At 43.1% G+C, this 22898-nt stretch overlaps 1 protein-coding gene and 1 long non-coding RNA gene across 5 annotated transcripts; one reads left to right on the forward strand and one right to left on the reverse strand.

The window, feature by feature from the left end:
• Positions 1-7623: 7623 nt before the first annotated feature.
• Positions 7624-8842, reverse strand: LOC135521951 (uncharacterized). The gene is made up of 3 exons (XR_010452627.1): positions 8699-8842; positions 8494-8593; positions 7624-8064 (listed from the first exon to the last, which is right to left on the reverse strand). It is a non-coding gene; the product is annotated as an uncharacterized LOC135521951 (long non-coding RNA).
• Positions 8843-8981: 139 nt separating this feature from the next.
• On the forward strand, positions 8982-22337 carry LOC135521949 (carcinoembryonic antigen-related cell adhesion molecule 1-like). 4 transcript variants are annotated; one of them, XM_064947774.1, is made up of 9 exons: positions 8982-9192; positions 9486-9806; positions 10776-11051; positions 11481-11747; positions 14423-14698; positions 16560-16674; positions 17431-17474; positions 17905-17945; positions 20384-22337. In XM_064947774.1, exons 1-9 carry the CDS (start codon positions 9141-9143, stop codon positions 20513-20515), a joined length of 1524 nt encoding a protein of 507 aa, XP_064803846.1. In that variant the 5' UTR covers positions 8982-9140; the 3' UTR covers positions 20516-22337. The 4 variants fall into 4 exon arrangements, with proteins under 4 accessions (XP_064803846.1, XP_064803847.1, XP_064803845.1 ...); XM_064947775.1 differs by having other exon boundaries at positions 8984-9192; positions 11481-11669; positions 17902-17945; XM_064947773.1 differs by having other exon boundaries at positions 8985-9192; positions 17902-17945.
• The last annotated feature ends 561 nt before the right edge of the window (positions 22338-22898 follow it).

Below are 22898 nucleotides of genomic sequence, written 5' to 3' on the forward strand. Positions count from 1 at the left end.
GCAAAGCCCATCTTCCTCCAATCCTGGACGGGGACAGGAGTCGGACCGCTGGACCACCTTTAACGGAGGGCACATGCCCTGCGTCAGGAGGTTGATAGCTTAGATAGCAACGACAGCTGTTACCTGTTGGCCAGAGTTAAGCTGTTCATGGGGTACAATGCTGGCACTGTTCACCACCGTGAGCAGGGCTACCAGTTTATCAGAAGCCGGCAGTGGGGCTTCATCGCCCCCAGTGGCTCGAGAGGCTATGAGGAGCCTACTCACTTGGGTAGCCTCTGCACTGAACATCAAACTGGTGGACAGTAATGACTCTCCATCTTCCCCATCTTTGCTGAGGTCCGCGAGGCCCAGGTCCTGTCAGACAGAGACAAGCTCCTGACCCACATTGGCGGGCTGAGCATTACTGTAAACAACAAAAAGAGTCGTCTGATGCCCACCCAGAGGGTGGCCTTCATTGGCATGGTACTGGACTCAGTCCTCATGAGAGCACGCCTGCCCACCAGAAGGTTTCAGGCGATCTTATCTTGCCACGACCACCTTCGGCAGGGGCGGGTGGTATCCGCCCTGACCTGCCAATGCCTGTTGGGATCGCTGACGGCGGCCTCGTTGCTGATTCTCCTGGACCTGCTCCATCTCTGGCCTCTTCATCCGTGTTTCAACTCCCATAGGCTGCACCTGAAGCGTCACTGCCAGCTGCGGGTGACCGCACAGTGCCTCATGGCATTGTTGAGGTGGTGCTGTCACTCCTTTCTCTCAGGTGGGGTGGAGATGCTGAGGATGTGCCGCCGGGAACTGGTCAGCACAGATGCGTCCCAGATCTGCTGGGGTGGTGTGACCCAGGGCAGGCCGGTCAGCGGCTGTTGGCTACCCCCTTGGAGTGGCAGGCGCATCAATACACTAGAGCTCCGAGCTGTACTGCTGGCCCTGCAGCCTTTCCTCCCACATCTGAAGGGAAGACATGTCCTGGTCAGAACGGACAACATCAACTATCAGGGTGGACTGAGGTCCCACCGCCTCCGTCTTATGGCACGTCTTATGGAGGTATAGCGTCTCAATACACAGGTCATGTACCTGGCATCCTGAATGTGGCAGCGGATATGCTCTCGAGGGAGGGCCCGCCACCTTGGGACTGGAGCCTATATCCCCACGTGGTGCAGCACCTGTGGGACAAGTTTGGGAGTGTGCAAGTGGACCTTACCTCCCTGGACAATGCACACTGCCCCCTATGGTACTCCATGTCGACAACACCAGGGCCTCTGAGCTTGGATGCTTTGGTTCACGATTGGCCAGGGCTGGATATTTACAAATTCCCCTATTTTCCCCTGATCCAGGCTGTGATGGACAGGACCAGGATGACTGAGCATTGTCTGCTGCTGGCAGCCGCATACTGGCCCAGATGACCCTGGTTCAGCCTTCTCCTGTCCCAGTTGTCTGGGACACCTTGGCAACTGCCCCTGAGACCCAACCTGCTTTCTCAGGCCGGGGGTACTCTGTGGCATCCGAGACTGCACTACCTCAGTCTGTGGGCTTGGCTGCTGAACAGCACCAATGGTCTATGTTTGGACTACTGGAGGGCGTAATGTACACCAGGCAGAGCACCAGGGCACCAGCTACAACCGCGCACATACCAGTTGCGCTGGAAGTTGTTCTGCTCTTGGTGCACTGGTATTGAGATTGTACCCGAGTCATGTGGGGTGCAGTATGTCCTCCAATACCTGCAATCTCGCTTGGATGAGGGCTTGGCAGCCTCTACACTGAGAGGGTATTTGGCCGCTATATCTGCCTGCCATGTGGGGTGGATGGACAGGTCAGTGAGGCACCAACCCTTGGTCTCCAGGTTTATGAAAGGGATTCATCGCCTGCGTCCAGGTAGGACCTACTCAATAGCGAGCTGGGATCAGGATGTGGTCTTGGCAGCTTTGGCAAAGTTGCCTTTTGAACTGTTGGAATCTGCCTCCCTGAAACACCTTTTTATGAAGGTGACTTTCTTGGTAGGGATTACTTCCATGAAGAGGGTGGGTGCTCTTTCGGTAAGTTCTGAGTGCTACCAGATGGACCCCGGTGGGAGGAGTATATCTCTCTGCATCAACCCTTCATTCTTCCTGAAGGTTCTGTCAGACAGGCATGTAAACATCCCTTTTATCCTGTCTGGGCCTCCCTCCGACATGCTGTGCCCTGTGCGGGCACTGGGTGCCTATGTGGAGCGGACACGGTCAGTGAGAACAACAGACCAGCTCTTTGTCTGCTATGGTGAGAGATTCCTGGGGGCTGGGATATGAAAGCAGAGGCTCTCTCACTGGATCGTGGACACAATTACGACAGCATACCACCTGTTTTGGCAGGACAGTGCTGGGATCTGTGGTGGCACATTCAACACGAGGTTTGGCTGCGAAAGCCAGCTGGGCTTTCTCTTGCACCTTTTCTAGGTACTATTGGGTAAATGTGGCACCCCCTCTGCGGTTGGATCAGCGGTCCTTGGCGACGCCTCCCCTTCCATGGACTGTGCCGGAGCCCCCCTTCCACATTGACGGCCCCTGCGTCTCGGTCCCACGTTGTGACTTTGCCGCTGACTGGCCAGGTCCCTCTAGCACCGACTAAATCTGGTTTGGGTATATCAATATATTGGAGTGATCTAATATAGTGAAACACAACAAAGGTTTTATATGTAACCAAGGATATGTGAGCTATATGAATCACTCCAGTCCACTACGGAGCTAGAGGTGCCTGAAAAATGACGTAGAGAACATGTCACGGCCATGGGGTGGACCCCAGCCGTGACACAGGTGTACACGGGCGTAAATCTGTAAATCCTCACCTCGGAAGTATCCCTCCACTACGGAGTGATAACAATATGTTGGAGTGATCCATATAGTTCACATTACCATGGTTACATTTGTAACCTTCTTTCTCTCATCAAGTTATTATATTTTCATCTGTCAGACTATTCTCAATTTCATCTTGTATTTACTAATATGCAAAAGTTGTTTCCATTTAGAATGGCCCGTTATCAAATGGGCAGGAACAGGGGGCAGAAAAAATAGATATCATCCATATTAGAGGTCGACCGATAATGCCAATTTTTATATACAGTGGGGAAAACAAGTATTTGATACACTGCCGATTTTGCAGGTTTACCTACTTACAAAGCATGTAGAGGTCTGTAATTTTTATCATAGGTACTGTGAGAGACGGAATCTAAAACAAAACTCAAAAAAATCACATTGTAGGATTTTTTAAGTAATTCATTTGCATTTTATTGCATGACATAAGTATTTGATACATCAGAAAAGCAGAACTTAATATTTGGTACAGAAACCTTTGTTTGCAATTACAGAGATCATACGTTTCCTGTAGTTCTTGACCAGGTTTGCACACACTGTAGCAGGGATTTTGGCCCATTCCTCCATACAGACCTTCTCCAGATCCTTCAGGTTTCGGGGCTGTCGCTCGCCAACACGGACTTTCAGCTCACTCCAAAGATTTTCTATTGGGTTCAGGTCTTGAGACTGGCTAGGCCACTCCAGAACCTTGAGATGCTTCTTACGGAGCCACTCCTTAGTTGCCCTGGCTGTGTGTTTTGGGTCGTTGTTATGCAGGAAGACCCAGCCACGGCCCATCTTCAATGCTCTTACTGAGGGAAGGAGGTTGTTGGCCAAGATCTCGCGATACATGGCCCCATCCATCCTCCCCTCAATACGGTGCAGTCGTCCTGTCCCCTTTGCAGAAAAGCATCCCAAAGAATGATGTTTCCACCTCCATGCTTCATGGTTGGGATGGTGTTCTTGGGGTTGTACTCATCCTTCTTCTTCTTCCAAACACGGCAAGTGGAGTTTCGACCAAAAAGCTCTATTTTTGTCTCATCAGACCACATGACCTTCTCCCATTCCTCCTCTGGATCATTCAGATGGTCATTGGCAAACTTCAGATGGGCCTGGACATGCGCTGGCTTGAGCAGGGGGACCTTGCGTGCGCTGCAGGATTTTAATCCATGACGGCGTAGTGTGTTACTAATGGTTTTCTTTGAGACTGTGGTCCCAGCTCTCTTCAGGTCATTGACCAGGTCCTGCCGTGTAGTTCTGGGCTGATCCCTCCCCTTCCTCATGATCATTGATGCCCCATGAGGTGAGATCTTGCATGGAGCCCCAGACTGAAGGTGATTGACCATCATCTTGAACTTCTTCCATTTTCTAATAATTGCGCCAACAGTTGTTGCCTTCACACCAAGCTGCTTCCCTATTGTCCTGTAGCCCATCCCAGCCTTGTGCAGGTCTACAATTTTACCTCTGATGTCCTTACACAGCTCCCTGGTCTTGGCCATTGTGTAGAGGTTGGAGTCTGCTTGATTGAGTGTGTGGACAGGTGTCTTTTAAACAGGTAACGAGTTCAAACAGGTGCAGTTAATACAGGTAATGAGTGGAGAACAGGAGGGCTTCTTAAAGAAAAACTAACAGGTCCTTGAGAGCCGGAATTCTTACTGGGTTGTAGGTGATCAAATACTTATGTCATGCAATAAAATGCTAATTAATTAATTAAAAATCATACAATGTGATTTTCTGGATTTTTGTTTGATAAAAATTACAGACCTTTTCATGCTTTGTAAGTAGGAAAACCTGCAAAATCGGCAGTGTATCAACTACTTGTTCTCTCCACTGTAGAGGATTGATCCAGTGATGTTACCTCCATGATCAGAGGACAGGCAGATAGGTCCTCACACATGTTGACTGGCAACAGCTGTTTTTATTGCATGACAAGTCTACTGCAGAACTATACTGAACAAAAATACAACAAATTCAAAAGATTTAAAGTTACAGTTCATAAAAGGATATCAGTCAATTCATATACATTCATTAGGCCCTAATGTATGGATTTCACATGACTGGGCAGGGGTGCAGCCATGGGTGGGCCTGGGAGGGCATAGGCCCACCCACTTGGAAGCCAGACCCACCCACTGGGGAGCTCCCCCCGGCTACTTTGAAGAATCTCAAATATAAAAAAGTATTTTGATTTGTTTAACACCTGTTTGATAACTACATGATTCCATGTGTGTTATTTGATAGTTTTCATGTCTTCACTATTATTCTACAATGTAGAACATAGTAAACATAAAGTAAAACCCTGAATGAGTAGGTGCCACACCCTGATCCGTTTTACCTGTCTTTGTGATTGTCTCCACCCCCCTCCAGGTGTCGCTCATCTTCCCCAATATCCCCTGTGTATTCATACCAGTGTTCTCTGTTTGTCTGTTGCCAGTTCGTCTTGTTTGTCATGTCAACCAGAGTTTTTTTTGTATCAGCTCCTGCATTTCCCCAGTCTATTTTCTCGTCCTCCTGGTTTTGTCCCTTGCCTGTCCTGACCCTGAGCCTGCCCACCTGACCACTCTGCCTGCCCCTGAGCCTGCTTGCCGTCCTGTACCTTTGCCCCGCCTCTGAATTACCGACCTCTGCCTGACCCTGAGCCTGTCTGCCGTCCTGTACCTTTGCCCCTGTTGCTGTAATAAACATTGTTACTTCGACACGGTCTGCATCTGGGTCTTACAAAGTACCTTAATCCTGATAGTAGGTGTGTCCTTTTGACTGGTACTGTATCTTAAGATCTGGAAAACGTCATGCGCCAAGCCACTAGCTTGTCCCCGAGGTGTCCTGGCACCAATAGCTGATTTCCTTGATGAACTCTCGCCAAAACTCCGGGAGGAATTCGATCATAAGCTGCATAAGTTGTGTATGTGTATGACTTTAAAACTTCTTTGGGATAGGGGGCAGTATTTTCACATCTGGAACTGCCTGATTCTCTACCTGTTTATCAGGCCCAGAATCTAGGATATGCATGTATTTGGTAAATGTAGATTCTAAAACTGTTAAAATTATGTCTGAGTATAACATAACTGATATGGCAGGCCAAACCCAGAAGACAAACCATCCCCCCAATTTTTTTTCTCTGCTTACCACTGTTGTCAATGGCTTGAACTTGAATTATAAGCCCAAGTCCTCCCAAATTGCACTTTCTAGGGCTTCCACTAGATGTCAACAGTCTTTAGAAAGAGTTTCAGGCTGTTTTTTAGAAAAATGACCTGGAAATTGTAGTTTTTCTAGGTGACTCCCATTATGGCTTTAGTGATTCCAAGCACGTGGAGGAATGTGCATTCTTTGTTGTTTATCTCCGGTAAAGACAATAACAATTCTCTGTCTTAAATTGTATAGTTTATTTGCATATTAGGATACCTCAGGAATGATTATAAATGTTGTTTGACTTGTTTGGAAAAGTTTATTAGTAACGTTTGGGATTCATTTTGTATGCATTTTGACGGAGGGAAACTGAGGGGATTATTGACTGATGCACGCCAGCTAAACTTAGTTTTTATGGATATTAGAAGAACATTATCGAACAAAAGGACCATTTGTGATGTTTATGGGACATTTTGGAGTGCCAAAAGAAGAAGATCTTCAAAGGTAAAGCATGAATTCTATCATTATTTCTGAGTTTTGTGTCACGCCTGGCGGGTTGAAATGTGATTGTCATGTGTTCAGTCAAGAAAACCTACTCCTGACTCGTTTATTCCACCTCCCCGCTTTAGAGTGATGCCCAATTACTTGGTCCGCTCAAAATACAGAACGGGTTTTTTGAGATCGGTGTGGAAGAACTTGACTGGCCTGCACAGAGCCCTGACCTCAACCCCATCGAACACCTTTGGGGTGAATTGGAACACCAAATGCGAGCCAGGCCTAATTGAAGAACATGTCTCCCATGCCTTGTTGGGCTACTATCCGTGAGCCCAGCCTGCCCTCTGGTGGTCCTTCCACAGTATTGACCTCGCTTTGTGCACGGGGGTGTTGTCCTCAGATAATTGCATGGTTTGCTTTCGCCGTAAAGCCTTTTTTAAATCTGACCCGGTGGCTGGAATAACAAGAAGTTACGCTTTATTTTGACATATTGCATGTGTATTTTCAAGAATGTTAAATATTTACAATTCTGTAGTTTGAATTTGGCGTCCTGCACTTTCACTGGATGTTGGTCAGGTGGGACGGTAGAGTCCCATCTAGCCTAGAGGGGTTATTAAGAAGTGGACATGGACCGAATAACTGGGACCATAGCGAAATGAACAACTTGTTGTGTTGTTGTTCACACTTCTCAGGAGTCAGACACTTTCATTTTATTCCACTTGTTAACTACATGTTTGTTCAGAAGACTTACTACTGTTCCCAAAATATTTATATTACTCATAAATACACTACATGATCAAAATGTTTGTCAAACATCTCATTCCAAAATCATGGGCATTAATTTGTAGTTGGTCCACCCTTTGCTGCTATCACAGCCTCCACTCTTTTGGGAAGGCTTTCCGCTAGATGTTGTAACAAAGCTCCGGGGCCTTGCTTCCATTCGGCCACAAGAGTATTAGTGAGGTCGGGCACTGATGTTCCGCAATTAGGCCTGGCTCGCATTTGGTGTTCCAATTCACCCCAAAGGTGTTCGATGGGGTTGAGGTCAGGGCTCTGTGAAGGCCAGTCAAGTTCTTCCACACCGATTTCAAAAAACCCGTTCTGTATTTTGAGCGGACCAAGTAATTGGGCGTCACTCTAAAGCGGGAAGGTGGAATAAACGAGTCAGGAGTAGGTTTTCTTGACTGAACACAGTTCTCTATTGAGGGCATTTGGTCAACACAAACACTCCAACATAATCAATGAAAATCTCCCAAGGAAAAACATACATCTTCTTCTCCAGATGAAACAGGAACACAATATGATTATCTTTAAACTACAACAAAAGTCACGGGCTTGTCACCGTCTTAGTGGTTCTTCATGGATAGCTCCTCTGTCTCGGTGGCCATCTTCCAGAGATAGTGTCCTCCCCTCTCTGCTGGTTCCATACTCTCTCTTATAGGGGAAGGAGAATATGTCATTAGTACCGTGAGCTGTGCTTAATTGACTCTGGTTACCATGTCTCCCATGCCTTGTTGGGCTACTATCCGTGAGCCCAGCCTGCCCTCTGGTGGTCCTTCCACAGTATTGACCTCGCTTTGTGCACGGGGGCATTGTCATGCTGAAACAGGAAAGGGCCTTCCCCAAACTGTTGACACAAAGTTGGAAGCACAGAATTATCTCGAATGCCATTGTATGCATTTGCTTAAGATTTCCCTTCACTGGACCTAAGGGGCATAGCCCAAACAATGAAAAACAGCCCCAGACCATTATTCCTCCTCCACCAAAGTTTACAGTTGGTACTCTGCATTTGTTGCTCTGACACGGTTCAGCTTCACAATAACAGGACTTACAGTTGTCCAGGGCAGCTCAAGCAGGGCAAAACATTTGACGGATTTACTTGTTGGAAAGGTGGCATCCTATGACAGTGCCACGTTGAAAGTCACTGAGCTTTTCAGTAATTCCTCTCTATGTTTGTCTATGGAGATTGCATGGCGGTGTGCTCGATTTTATACACTTGTCAGCTACGGGTGTGGCTGAAATAGCGAAATCATTCATTTGAAGGGTGTCCACATACCTTTGTGTATATAGCCTCATGCGCCCTTATCCAGGTAGACTATCATGTAGAGGGAAAGCTGCATCTCCCATTAAAACATGAGGACTTGCTGCTGTGGTACCTGTCAGGATAGCAGGCAGTGATAAATCAAGCATCTTTTTCAGCAGTTTGGACCCAAAATAACTATTTTGAAACACTCTGTCATAGCTCTCTTGGCCATATGCACCTCTATCCACCATTGTGAACCTGTAGTGGGCATCTTCTCTCTCCTTATCTCGCCTATTATCTTGCCTATTATACTGAATGTGTTGCTAGGTTGATTAAATCTAGTAGATCTGGGGCAATTCACAAACATTTAATTTTCTCGCCAGTCAAGTGTCACTCTGTGTACAGCCCCGATGAATTTCAACTCAATATTATGAAGGTGTTCCTAACGTTTTGTACACTCTGTGTATGTGCTGAACTGAGCAGCTGCAATTTCCTTTCTGGAGTAGGTTTAATTTCATTGGTAGGAGCAAGAGGGTGGAATTTGATTGTGCAGCCTCTGAGGCTGGATTGTCTGGGTGGTGGCTTCCAGGGCAAAACAAGAATAGTTTTTCAACTGGGTGTGTTCACCAAACTAAAGCGTACACAGTAGCTACTATACATGCATCTGTCTAGTGGTTCGAATGGATTCTCGACCCTTTAACTTTTACCTTTCACTATGTTTTCATGTTGTAGGTAAGACCAATATAATTGATTGATTTTTGTAGATGGCACATTTGTACTGTGAAATGTATACACAGTATTGAGTAATGTGCTGCTTACATTTATTTAACATATTTTAATTAGTAGTTTTTATTCACATTTACATACTGAATGTTGGAATTTAAGATATGTATAGTGTAATTGTGTTATCAACCTACACAACTGTACAAACGCATGGACTACTACTTGAGTTGGTATGCCATAGAGTTGAAATAGTGGATAATTCAGGAAATAATTGTTACTCAAACCTATGCTTGTCTCTCCAGGGTTGTGTTATGGAAAAGGTTTGTTACCAGCAGAATCCATGGTCGGGGAGGTTACACACAATGTGACATTCACAATCGTTAATCCACCAAACTCACCATTTAGGTCCGTAGCCTGGACAGCTAATGGTTTTAATGTAATAACCAGTGGTGGTATTGCGGCTGACGATATAGGTACTGGATATGTAGGAAGAATCACTTTGGATACTACTACTGGATCTCTGGAACTCAGGAATCTAGTCCTGAGTGACACGGGAGAATATTTTGTCTCTATATTAACAGTTGGACAACCACTTGAAGGGAAAACTACATTGAGGGTGTATGGTGAGTACTTTGTGTTGCTGCAGTCATTCTCTGACAATACCAATTTGGTTTTACATCAGCGGTACACTCCACACACTATACCTTGAATTCTAATTACAGTAAGCCTTATATTATCTTTACAAGGAAGGCTGGATATTCCTAAATGTGTCACCTGTACTGTACCATAATACATACTGACACACCATCCTTTAGGAATGATTTTGAAATACGGTACATTTTTACTGTACTTTTTTTTCCAGTAAATATATAATTGTTCAATTCCAGAAGAAGCAAGTCTTCCAAGGAAATCCAGAGATTTTCACTCACCTGTATTTGGTTGCCTTCCACTCAAAATACAGCTTTATATGATTTCTCCATTTACATACTCCAGCCCTTTTTTTGATATGTATTTTACCTACTTAGGTATTTGATAGTTTTGTGTTTAAGTATAACCTTAGGGCCCCATTTCATTCTGGAAACGTGTCTAAAGCACCTTAGAAACTCTCCAATCCAATTCATTTTATAAAATTATCCCTGGCAAACACACTGTTCATGCGTTCCAGGTCGCACATTGCAATCGTAATGTCATAATGATCATACTTATACAGTCATTATGTTCTTTCTCAAAAACATGAAATGCAGTGCTTGACTAATGCTGTGCTTTTAGCAGGGGGTGCTCCTGCATCAAACCGCCACTACCCAAAAGGCATAGTCAGACTATCTTGGGAATCAGTTTGTGATTTGTGATTTTTAGCTTGTGAGCAAGTTATTGTAGGTGCATTATTGCTGTTTTATGTCTAAAACAGTTACTGCCAATTTGCTGGTTCAAGTTACAATTGGTTAATACTGTTGAGCTCTTCTGGATGGAACAGATCCAAGTGCTCCATTCAAATGAACAATCGATAAAAAATCTGGCCAAACACTCTATGGCTTTGGATCAGATTGTTTTCTAAGCCAATAGGAAGTTGTTATTGTGTTTTTAACCCACAGCGCCAGTCTCCAAGATGACAATAACTGCCAACAACATAGACTTAGTGGAGTTCAACAGCTCTGTCAGTCTGTCCTGCTCCTCCTCTGGCTCCTCCCTCTCTTACCACTGGCTGAATGGCAGCTCAGAGTTCACAGCCAGTGATGGAGTTCAGCTTGATGATGGAAACAGCACTCTCACCATAGTCAGAGTGACCCGGTATGACCAGGGGCCGTTCTGGTGTATTGTCTCCAACCCCATCAACAGTGGCAATGAGAGTATAACCCTCACCATCAGCTGTGAGTCTCTAACCTGCATGTCTTACCCTTCTAAGTGAACTGCATGTGGAAAGAGATACAGTATGTGTAAACATTGTTTACCTGTGTACTTCATCTTGTAATTTCTTGAGTTTGCTTCCCATAGTGGCAATTCAACTGAAAAATAACAAGACATCAAACATCTTGAAAATAACTCCCCTTGTTCTGGTATAGAAAAAAACATTCCTGTTTAGTATGCAACTTCCCTTCATCCTATTCTAACATCTTCCACTACCATAAACATTTGTAGACAGTTGTGGTGTGCCTTTGGCGATAGGACGCTTGATCTAGATCGATCCACTTTTACATTCATGACATTGATGAATGTGGTCTACAGTATTAGAACTGTAGATTACTTTTGGCCATCCTTATTTTTTAGCTAAGGTGTTTGACATGGACCATTTATTACAGATGGTCCAGAAAACATAACATTGAAGGTGACCCCTCTAGATGTACTGTATGGATCAGGGTCAGACCTCACGCTGTCCTGCTCAGCTGTGTCCAGTCCTCCTGCCCAGTTTCAGTGGGCTCTGAATGGAGAACTGCTGTCCAATCAGGGACCAGTACTCAGGCTGGAGAACATCCAGGCCAGTCAGAGTGGTAGGTACAGCTGCTGGGCCCATAATACCAGAACCCTGGGGTACCAGACATCTGAGCCCTCTGACATCACTGTGCTGGGTAAGTGGTAGCTGTGACACAAAATCCACATTGTAGTATTTACCGGTGTTTGTAGTTCTGTGGGGTAGTGTCAGCGGTTCTGTCCAGAACTGAATGTTTCAGACTTCAACAATTGACATTTTAAATAGCTCTGAGATTTCCCACACTCAACCATGCATCTTTTGAAAAATATTTCCAGTTGTAAGTAACAGCTGGGTATTCAGTGTGTGCCCAAAAACTCACCAGTCCTGGCCATGATCTCACTTTGCAAAGTTAGCCTTGTGTGCCAGTGTGCTCCAATGGATGTGTCAATGCGAGAGCTGTGTGTCATTTTTTGGGAAACCCCAGAGAACTCCAATGACTGTAAACAACAAAAGGGATTTTGTTTCATGGCTAGGTAAGTGGGAAAGAGGAATAGACAGTTATTGGAGAAAACAAAGACTGGCTTTGATGGTTTCATTGGTACAGGAAAGTCACAGCTGATATTTGGTCTTTGTTACATCAATGTGAGTTTTGTGCTTACTAGTGTGCAATGTTTATTTAGTTGGTTTTCAGTTTGCTGTGGTTGTCTCAAGAATTAGTGTTCTGTCGATTGCGTGAATCAGGCATTGTGAGGGAATGAAAGGTGATAATTTGACGGCCATGCACTAAAGAAAGGATGTGATAGAATTCACATTGAGAGTATTGGCCATCTAAATAAAATAAAATAAAATTTCTTTATATAGCCCTTCGTACATCAGCTGATATCTCGAAGTGCTGTACAGAAACCCAGCCTAAAACCCCAAACAGCAAGCAATGCAGGTTTAGAAGCACGGTGGCTAGGAAAAACTCCCTAGAAAGGCCAAAACCTAGGAAGAAACCTAGAGAGGAACCAGGCTATGTGGGGTGGCCAGCCCTCTTCTGGCTGTGCCGGGTGGAGAATATAACAGAACATGGCCAAGATGTTCAAATGTTCATAAATGACCAGCATGGTCCAATAACAATGAGGCAGAACAGTTGAAACTGGAGCAGCAGCACGGCCAGGTGGACTGGGGACAGCAAGGAGTCATCATGTCCTGAGGCATGGTCCTAGGGCTCAGGTCCTCCGAGAGAGAGAAAGAAAGAGAGAAAGAGAGATTTAGAGAGAGCACACTTAAATTCACACAGGACACCGAATAGGACAGGAGAAGTACTCCAGATATAAAAAACTGACCCTAGCCCCCCGACACATAAACTACTGCAGCATAAATACTGGAGGCTGAGACAGGATCTATATTGAAACGTGTACTTACACGAAACAGTCAAAGCATAACTGACTTGCTGGGTTAAATAAAGGTTGAATAAAATAAAATAAGTACCAGTCAAAAGTTTTAGAACACCTACTCATTCAAGGATTTTCTTTATTTTTACTATTGTTTTACATTGTATAATAATAGTGAAGAAATCAACACTATGAAATAACACATATGGAATCATGTAGTAACCAAACAATATTTATATTTGAGATTATTCAAAGTATGACCTTTGCCTTGATGACAGCTTTGCACACTCTTGGCATTCTCTCAACCAGCTTCATGAGGAATGTTTTTCCAACAGTCCTGAAGCAGTTTCCACATGTGCTGAGCACTTGTTGGCTGCTTTTCCTTCACTCTGCTGTCCAACTCATTGCAACCCATCTTAAACGGATTCAGGTCGAGTGATTGTGGAGGCCAGGTCATCTGGTGCAGCACTCCATCACTCTCCTTGGTCAAATATCCCTTACACAGCCTGGAGGTGTGTTTTGGGTCATTGTCCTGTAAAGAAAAACAAATGATAGTCCCACTAAGCGCAAACCAGATGGGATGGCGGTTCGCTGCAGAATGCTGTTGTAGCCATGCTGCTTAAGTGTGCCTTGAATTCTAAATAAATCACAGACAGTGTCACCAGTAAAGCAACCCACACCATCGCACCTCCTCCTCCATGCTTCACGGTGGGAACCACACATGCGGAGATAATCTGTTCACCTACTCTGCGTCTCATAAAGACACGGCGGTTGGAACCAAAAATCACAGATTTGGACTCAACAGACCAAAGTACAGATTTCCACTGGTCTAATGTCCTTTGCTCATGTTTCTTGGCCCATGCAAGTTTTTTCTCCTTATTGGTGTCCTTTAGTAGTGGTTTCTTTGCAGGAATTCGACCATGAAAGCCTGACTCACACAGTTGATGTTGAGATGTGTCTGTTACTTGAACTCTGAAGCATTTATTTTGGCTGCAATCTGAGGTGCAGTTAACTCTAATGAACTTATCCTCTGCAGCAGAGGTAACTCTGGGTCTTCCTTTCTTGTGGCGGTCTTCATGAGAGCCAGTTTCCTCAAAGCACTTGATGGTTTTTGCAACTGCACTTGAAGAAACTTTCAAAGTTCTTGAAATGTTCCTCATTTACTGACTTAAATGTCTTAAAGTACACTTTTTTGGTTACTACGTGAACTCCATATGGGTTATTTCATAGTTTTGATTTCTCAACTTTTTACAACGTAGAACATAGACAAAATCAAGAAAAACCTTAAAATAAGTAGATGTGGCCAAACTTTTGACTGGAACTGTATGTACAGTATGTAAGACTAAAACAGGTTTTTTGTAGAGTTGTTCACTATTAGTAAAAAAAGGGTAATTTATAAACTACATTATTGTAGCCTTTCTCATTCAAGTAACCATTTCTGTACTCCTTTTCACAGAAAGAATATCTAGTGCTAAACTCACAATTTCCTCAAACTCTCCAATCATCGAAGGGGGTTCTGTCACCTTAACCTGTGATGCTTCTGGCTCCATCAGCAACAGAGACTGGATGAAGGATGGTCAACCTCTGTCTCATAGTGAAAGAATCACCTTCTCTGGGGATAATAAGACAGTTTCTATCAGTCCTTTGAATTTAACAGATTCTGGGATATTCCTGTGTCATCTCGCCAACCTTCTCAGCAATGAGAATGCATCTTACAATCTCACTGTTAATTGTGAGTATGACACAACCAATACAGTGGGGCAAAAAAGTATTTAGTCAGCCACCAATTGTGCAAGTTCTCCCACTTAAAAAGATGAGAGAGGCCTGTCATTTTCATCATAGGTACACTTCAACTATGACAGACAAAATGAGGGAAAAATGAATAAATTTATTTGCAAATGATGGTGGAAAATAAGTATTTGGTCAATAACAAAAGTTTATCTCAATACTTTGTTAAATACCCTTTGTTGGCAATGACAGAGGTCAAACGTTTTCTGTAAGTCTTCACAAGGTTTTCACACACTGTTGCTGGTATTTTGGCCCATTACTCCATGCAGATCTCCTCTAGAGCAGTGATGTTTTGGGGCTGTTGCTGGGCAACATGGACTTTCAACTCCCTCCAAAGATTTTCTATGGCTTTGAGATCTGGAGAATGGCTAGGCCACTCCAGGACCTTGAAATGCTTCTTACGAAGCCACTCCTTCGTTGCCCGGGCGGTGTGTTTGGGATCATTGTCATGCTGAAAGACCCAGCCACGTTTCATCTTCAATGCCCTTGCTGATGGAAGGAGGTTTTCACTCAAAGTCTCACGATACATGGCCCCATTCATTCTTTCCTTTACACGGATCAGTCGTCCTGGTCCCTTTGCAGAAAGACAGCCCCAAAGCATGATGTTTCCACCCCCATGCTTCACAGTAGGTATGGTGTTCTTTGGATGCAACTCAGCATTCTTTGTCCTCCAAACACAACGAGTTTAGTTTTTACCAAAAAGTTATATTTTGGTTTTATCTGACCATATGACATTCTCCCAATCTTCTTCTGGATCATCCAAATGCTCTCTAGCAACGGGCCTGGACATGTACTGGACTTCAGACGGGCCTGGACATGTACTCGTCTGGCACTGCAGGATTTGAGTCCCTGGTGGCGTATTGTGTTACTGATGGTAGGCTTTGTTACTTTGGTCCCAGCTCTCTGCAGGTAATTCACTAGGACCCCCGTGTGGTTCTGGGATTTTTGCTCACCGTTCTTGTGATCATTTTGACCCCACGGGGTGAGATCTTGCGTGGAGCCCCAGATCGAGGGAGATTATCAGTGGTCTTGTATGTCTTCCATTTCCTAATAATTGCTCCCACAGTTGATTTCTTCAAACCAAGCTGCTTACCTATTGCAGATTCAGTCTTCCCAGCCTGGTGCAGGTCTACAATTTTGTTTCTGGTGTCCTTTGACAGCTCTTTGGTCTTGGCCATAGTGGAGTTTGGAGTGTGACTGTTTGAGGTTGTGGACAGGTGTCTTTTATACTGATAACAAGTTCAAACATGTGCCATTAATACAGGTAACGAGTGGACAGAGGAGCTTCTTAAAGAAGAAGTTACAGGTCTGTGAGTGCCAGAAATCTTGCTTGTTTGTAGGTGACCAAATACTTATTTTCCAACATAATTTGCAAATAAATTCATTAAAAATCCTACAATGTGATTTACTGGATTTTTTTTCTCATTTTGTCTGTCATAGTACCTATGATGAAAATTACAAGCCTCTCTCATCTTTTTAAGTAGGAGAGCTTGCACAATTGGTGGCTGACTAAATACTTTTTTGCCCCACTGTAAGTAGTTAAGATTTCCTTGAGTTTAGACATAAAGGCAACATTTTGTATCAAAACACTTTGATACAATTATGCATTTATTAAGTACTAAATGTACAGTAAATGTGAACTCACCAACCTAGTCTGGAAGGTGAAGAAATGTGATTTTAAACTTCATGTAGTTTGCTGCTTTGAAATGATCTCCTCACCCGATGAGATGGCAACATGGCTTATTCAAAGTGTACTGTATATGCTCAATCTCATCGCTGTATGGTTCTGTCCCTGTTCTTTGCAGTGAAGGGATCAACACAAGGTGGACTGAATGTTGGTGCCATCGTTGGTGGTAGTTTGGGTGCAGTAGCTGTGGTTGCAGTGACAGTGATAGGTGGGGTGGCAGCTATGAAAAAGGGGTAAGTAACAGCTACATTTTATTCTAAGCAATTTTTTTGTCCCACATATCCTTGCTCTGTATGGTGTTTCATATTGGTTTAGCTTTTAAGCTCTATGCTTGAAATAGTTAGTCAGACAGCCAACTAGTTAGCTGAACCTTGACCCTTTAGGTTTGCTTAATGTGTGTCTCACTGACCCATGCTGAAAGTAAAACAGGTGTTTGCTCATGATGAGACTGGCAGATTGCACTCAGACTTGAACTCTTGGAACGTAGTGCCAAGGTTGGAGGACCAGAAGAGAGATTTCCCTATTTAGTTGAGTTTTCATTTGTCAACTTCCTTGGTTGTCACAACTTCTCTCAAAACCGTTTATTATAGTACAGGGCTTGTAGAGGCTTGGTCTTATCATACATTGCCTCAGGGATTTTCTTGCAAGGAATGGCTTTTCATGTACGCAAACACACATTTCTGTAATCAGATGTGAATTGAGGAGTCGTTGGTTATACTGTAATATGAGAGGGGTTCAAAATAAATAGATGTAAACAATGTGACATTGGAGCTGTGAAAGGTCAATTGCAGGAAAGCATTTGACAATTAATAAAAAGGTAACTATAGACTGATAACAACCTAAGAATTGCTCCGGTCTGTGAATAGAAGAGGTGGAGTATGATTTACAGTAAAGGTGAAGGTTATAAAGGTGAAGGTTATATTATCATAACAGGATATTATTCATTATTCATTTCCCAAAGATAATGACTGCTACTTATTTTCAATTAGCTACTTCAAGAAAATAACATCCGGTGGAAGGACAGTTGGCAACAGTAAGTATAAGTTGTGTGTGTGTGCTTGCTATGCTTGCTATGCTATCACAGGCATCCATTTTGTAAATGAATCAAACATTTCTGTTTCTAGAAAAGGCAACTTGATGAACTTTTGGTCTATATTTCTACATTGTCTAATACCACTATCTAATAGTCAACTGATCTCCATCTCTCTAGTTCCCAGCTGTGTAAATACTTAACTTCCTCTGTCTGTTTGGGAAAACAAACATATCTCTCTGCTCCTGATTATCATAATCTTCTAGACACAAAAAAACCGAACTAACCATCATGCCTGTAATCTAAGGCAATGTTTTGATTGAAGGTGTGAGTATTAGCAGTCAATGTTGATTAGTGCTTCATGATTGTGAAACCTACTCTACTGTAAAGTGCAATCCCATTTCTAAGTGCTTTTTGTGTGTCATCCCAGCAGGTGAAAGTTCTGCTAATGGAGGGGGGTTAGGAGGAAACCAGGTACTGTGCACTGTCATGTCATGCATTTAACTGTCATTGTTTTCTGTTTTCATAGCTTTGATAGTGTATTTGTTTAACTCACATGAATGTCATGCCAATGTATAATAAACTCAGCTAAAAAAGAAACAGCCCTTTTCAGGACCTTGTCTTTCAAAGATCATTTGTGAAAATCCAAATAACTTCACATATCTTCATTGTAAAGGGTTGAAACATGGTTTCCCATGCTTGTTCAACGAACCATAATCAATTAATGAACATGCACCTGTGGAACAGTCGTTAAGACACTAACAGCGTACAGACAGTAGGCAATTAAGGTCACAGTTATGAAAACTTAGGACACTAAAGAGGCCTTTCAACTGACTCTGAAAAACACTAAAAGAAAGATGCCCAGAGTCCCTGCTCATCTGTGTGAACATGCCTTAGGCATGCTGCAATGAGGCATGAGGACTGCAGATGTGGCCAGGGCAATAAATGTCAATGTCTGTACTGTGAGACGCTTAAGACAGCGCTACAGGGAGACAGGATGGACAGCTGATCGTCCTCGCAGTGGCAGACCACGTGTAACAACACCTACACAGGATTGGTACATCCGAACATCACACCTGCGGGACAGGTACAGGATGGCAACAACTGCCTGGGTTACACCAGGAACGCACAATCCCTCCATCATTGCTCAGACTGTCCGCAATTGGCTGAGAGAGGCTAGACTGAGGGCTTGTAGGCCTGTTGTAAGGTATGTCCTCACCAGACATCACCGGAAACAATGTTGTCTATGGCCACAAACCCACTGTCGCTGGACCAGACAGGACTGGCAAAAACTGCTCTTCACTGACGAGTCACGGTTTTGTCTCACCAGGGGTGATTGTCGGATTCGCGTTTATCTTCAATGTAATGAGCGTTACACCGAGGCCTGTACTCTGGAGCGGGATCGATTTGGAAGTGGAGGGTCCGTCATGGTCTGGGGCAGTGTGTCACAGCATCATCGGACTGAGATTCTTGTCATTGCAGGCTATCTCAACACTGTCCGTTACAGGGAAGACATCCTCCTCCCTCATGTGGTACCCTTCCTGCAGGCTCATCCTGACATGGCCCGCCAGCATGAGAATGCTCCCAGCCATACTGCTCGTTCTGTGCATGATTTCCTGCAAGGCCAAGGCAAGCGAAGAGCCCGGATCTCAATCCCATTAGGCATGACTGGGATCTGTTAGATCGGAGGGTGAGGGCTAGGGCCATTCCCCAGAAATGTCCGGGAACTTGCAGGTGATTTGGTGGAAGAGTGAGGTAATATCTCACAGCAAGGAATGGCAATGAAGAGGAGATGCACTGCAGTAGTTAATGCAGCTGGTGGCCACACCTGATACTGACTTACTTTTGATTTTGACTCCCCCCTTTGTTCAGGACCAATTATTCAATTTCTGTTAGTCACATGTCTGTGGAAAATAAATGCAGTTGACAGTGAGAGGACGTTTCTTTTTTTACTGAGTTAATTTCCTTTATTTACAGTATTGACATCATTCAGGTGCACAGATAATTAACTGACCTGCTTTTGTTCCTTTGATACTGCCATTTTGTGCAAAAATAGCTGCACTCTGGGCGACATGTACGATATCATATCTTGTCTGGCTATCAGATATCATGATCAGAATAGTAGATTCTATCGTTGTATAAGACTATAATGATCATCACATATAAATATCTCATCACACAATGTAGAAGAAGATGGGACAGTATAATAGTTATAAAATAACTATAAGATAATATACAGTAATAGCTTAAATGGCACCAGAGCCAAGCTCCTGGTCAGCTACAGTATATCTCCTGTAATCACACTTTCAGGCAGGGGTAGTATGCATTGCCTTTTTACTGTAAGGCTGAGGGAATTTGCTCCAGGAAGAGAATATTATATTGAGCTTGCACACACAACTTTCCTTGTGAAGTATTTACAACAGGCTGTTGCCTTGTCTACTCAGCGATGACAAATGTATGTCTGTCAAGTGCCATGAGCCCTAATGTGTCCATTTGGCTGCAATTTAATGTCTTCTAAAACTCAACCGAAAGAAATGTAAAAAATATAATGAACTATCTTCGTAATCAACAACACTGACCTCTTTCAAGATAATAATAGAAACATGACAACCTGCTCATAATGGCCTAGTCTGGTAACTGGTTCACTAGCTGTGTGACACACCTTCACTCCTGGCATACAAGGCTAGTAACGACCACACAGTTTGAGGGGACGTAACAAGTTCCCTGCCCTCAAGAAGTTGTACGAGAAATAACCAAAAAAAGTTGACTGAACTAACTCTGTGTTTGTAATTATCCACTGCTCTGGTGCTTATAGCTCTCGATGTGATGCAGTATAAAAAGGGCCCTGAGTTTGTCCTTGTCAGGTCATGGTCAGGACTGAACTAAGACATGTCTCTCCTTTCTCCTCCTAGGAGCTAAACTATGCAGACATCACGCAATTCCAGAAGAGGGATGGTGGGTCAGTTCAGCTGGGGAACCTGGGTATTTCCTCCACAGAGTACGCTCAGGTCAGAGTCAACAACAGGCCCGGTCAGCCGACCTAACCCACCTACCAGGCCCACCAGTCCCAGTACACCCAGGTGAAAAAACCTGCCCATAAGCCTGCCCCTGATGCTGCATCCACCGTCTACTCAGACGTCCGAAGGAACTGACCACCCCTCCCTGTCAATCATCTGGACCAGTTGGGGTCAGTCAGGGTGACTAGGCCTGTTCAGACATGGTCAGTGAAGCCCCACAACCTTCTCTGTGTCAATGTGCCAACCAAACGTTTTCTAATAATGCATCCTTTATTAGGCCTTAGAGATCCCTGGACAAACAAAAATGTCAGTTCACCCCTTAGCTATTATCATTACATTGGGTGTTAATCTGTTTTAAAATGCATACTCAACTAATAGTAATGATAATGTCGTAATAGCTCATCAGATCGTGATGGATAGTGAATATATTGATATACACAAATAATACAGCTACATACACAATGTGCCATTAAAGATAGTCTCTCTAACTGCTCTTTTCAGTTATCATACATACAGTACTGTTGAAGTAACTGTACTATCCGACAAATAGTGAAAATCATTAGCATGCATCCCATGATTTATTAGAACAGCAACACAGAGGAACATCATTTCTCAGGGTCACATGGGTACCTTATCCCTGGTCATTTGCATGTATGGTGTACATGATACCTTTAAGTACTGTTAGATATCATAACAGGGAAATGAAATAGCCCTGTGTGCAGTATGTGTACATGATAAATACTGTTTGCTTTGTTTATTAGCAATAGATGGCTCTCTCACTGTTGATTTGTTTGTCTGAGTGTACAGTGCGTGCAGTCAATAATTATTTGGAACAATAATTTCCCTATGGCTATTTGATTATTAAAACACCAATAACAAGATGGGGAATAAAATATAATATATTTCTTATTAAAAGTTGAAATGAACGAAACCAACAATGGTTATGTCGGTGACAAGGTGCAGTACCACACACATCTATCATAAAAATACCTGTATTTTGGCTTGAGGACAACATACTGTAGTCCCAACCATGCCATGGGAAGTTTTTAAACACCACACTACCCATTTAGCTTTAATAATACCTCAAACCTATTTCAATAGCATATTACAATATTTAAAAGTATTAAACGAATGTACAATATGAGAAAGTAGGCTTGATTTACAGTAAGATACGAGCACTGCTAGTTCCGACCGTGCAGCAATATTAACAAATAATCTAACAATTACACAACAACTACCTACTATATTTGTATGTTTAAATTATTAAATTAATGTACAATGTGTGAGAAAGCAGGCTTGATTTACAGTAAGATACATTTTTTAATCTTTATGGTTTATTGTGGTTCCAAGCATTTTTGTTATTTGTGAATCCATCTATATTCGAGTCATTATGTATTTTGCAGCAAAAACAGAAGTGTCTGTATGCTTAAGAATTGTTTATTTAATGTCAAATGTACTGTACATGATTTAGTGCCATATCTACTCCCAAACCAAACATTCCAGTTTATCTACTACCAAACCAATCATAGATTTATGTAAGAACACAGGGGAAAGCAGAGCTGGGTAATGCTATACTCCAACATCAAAGGCCCTCTCAGTCAACCCTCTCAATACACTTAGTAATTCCTTTGTACTCATATGAATCCATTGGTTCCTATGATGTCAATTTGGGCTTGTCATTGAAGTTTCATCATTCTGACCTGTATACTGCTACTGTACATACTGCACATGATTATTGTCATAATGAATTGTAGACTCGTCTGTTTACAATACAACTATTTGTTTTGAAATAATTGCACTTTTATGGAAGAATTTACATTTTGATGCCAATAAATTCTTTTTGCTGTAACATGGCTAACATTTCTGTCTTGGATTGGCAGGGAATAAGCACATGGGGTTCTGCTTTCCAATTGCTGTATAGTACAGAAAAAGTACAACTGAGACAAACTATTTGGGGTTTAAATTATTTAAACTAAAGAATCTTTCAGTAACAGATACTTAATTGTAATAATTAACTGTAATGAATGAGCTCCATGTATAATATGAAATCACTACTCTCTTTTAGCAGTGTAATATTTCGGGAATTTCCTCATTGAATATTTTAAAGCACTTCTCTCTTTTGAAGGGCAATTACACCACTTTTTAACCTCATATTCATTATCTCTAGCACAAAACTAATCAAATCAAATCCAATTGAATTTGTCACATGCACCGAACACAACAGGTGTAGACCTTACAATGAAATGCTTACTTACAAGCCCTTAACCAACAATGTGGTTTTAAGAAAATCTCTAAAAAAGTAAGAGACAGGAATTACAAATCGCTAAAGAGCAGCAGTAGATAACAATTGCTTGGCTGTATACAGTAATTATGTACATGAAGATAGAGTTATTAAAGTGGCTATGCATAG

This window comes from Oncorhynchus masou, chromosome 30, assembly GCF_036934945.1.
Source record: "Oncorhynchus masou masou isolate Uvic2021 chromosome 30, UVic_Omas_1.1, whole genome shotgun sequence".
NCBI lineage: Eukaryota > Metazoa > Chordata > Actinopteri > Salmoniformes > Salmonidae > Oncorhynchus > Oncorhynchus masou.

What these genes read in the sequence shown, in the direction of transcription:
- LOC135521949 (XM_064947773.1), top strand. Translation starts at nt 9,141, where the DNA reads ATGGATTCTCGACCCTTTAACTTTTACCTTTCACTATGTTTTCATGTT. An exon ending in GTGGCAGCTATGAAAAAGGG is followed by an intron (nt 16,675 to 17,430) that starts GTAAGTAACAGC and finishes ATTTTCAATTAG; the next exon opens with CTACTTCAAGAAAATAACAT. An exon ending in TGGAAGGACAGTTGGCAACA is followed by an intron (nt 17,475 to 17,901) that starts GTAAGTATAAGT and finishes GTGTCATCCCAG; the next exon opens with CAGGTGAAAGTTCTGCTAAT.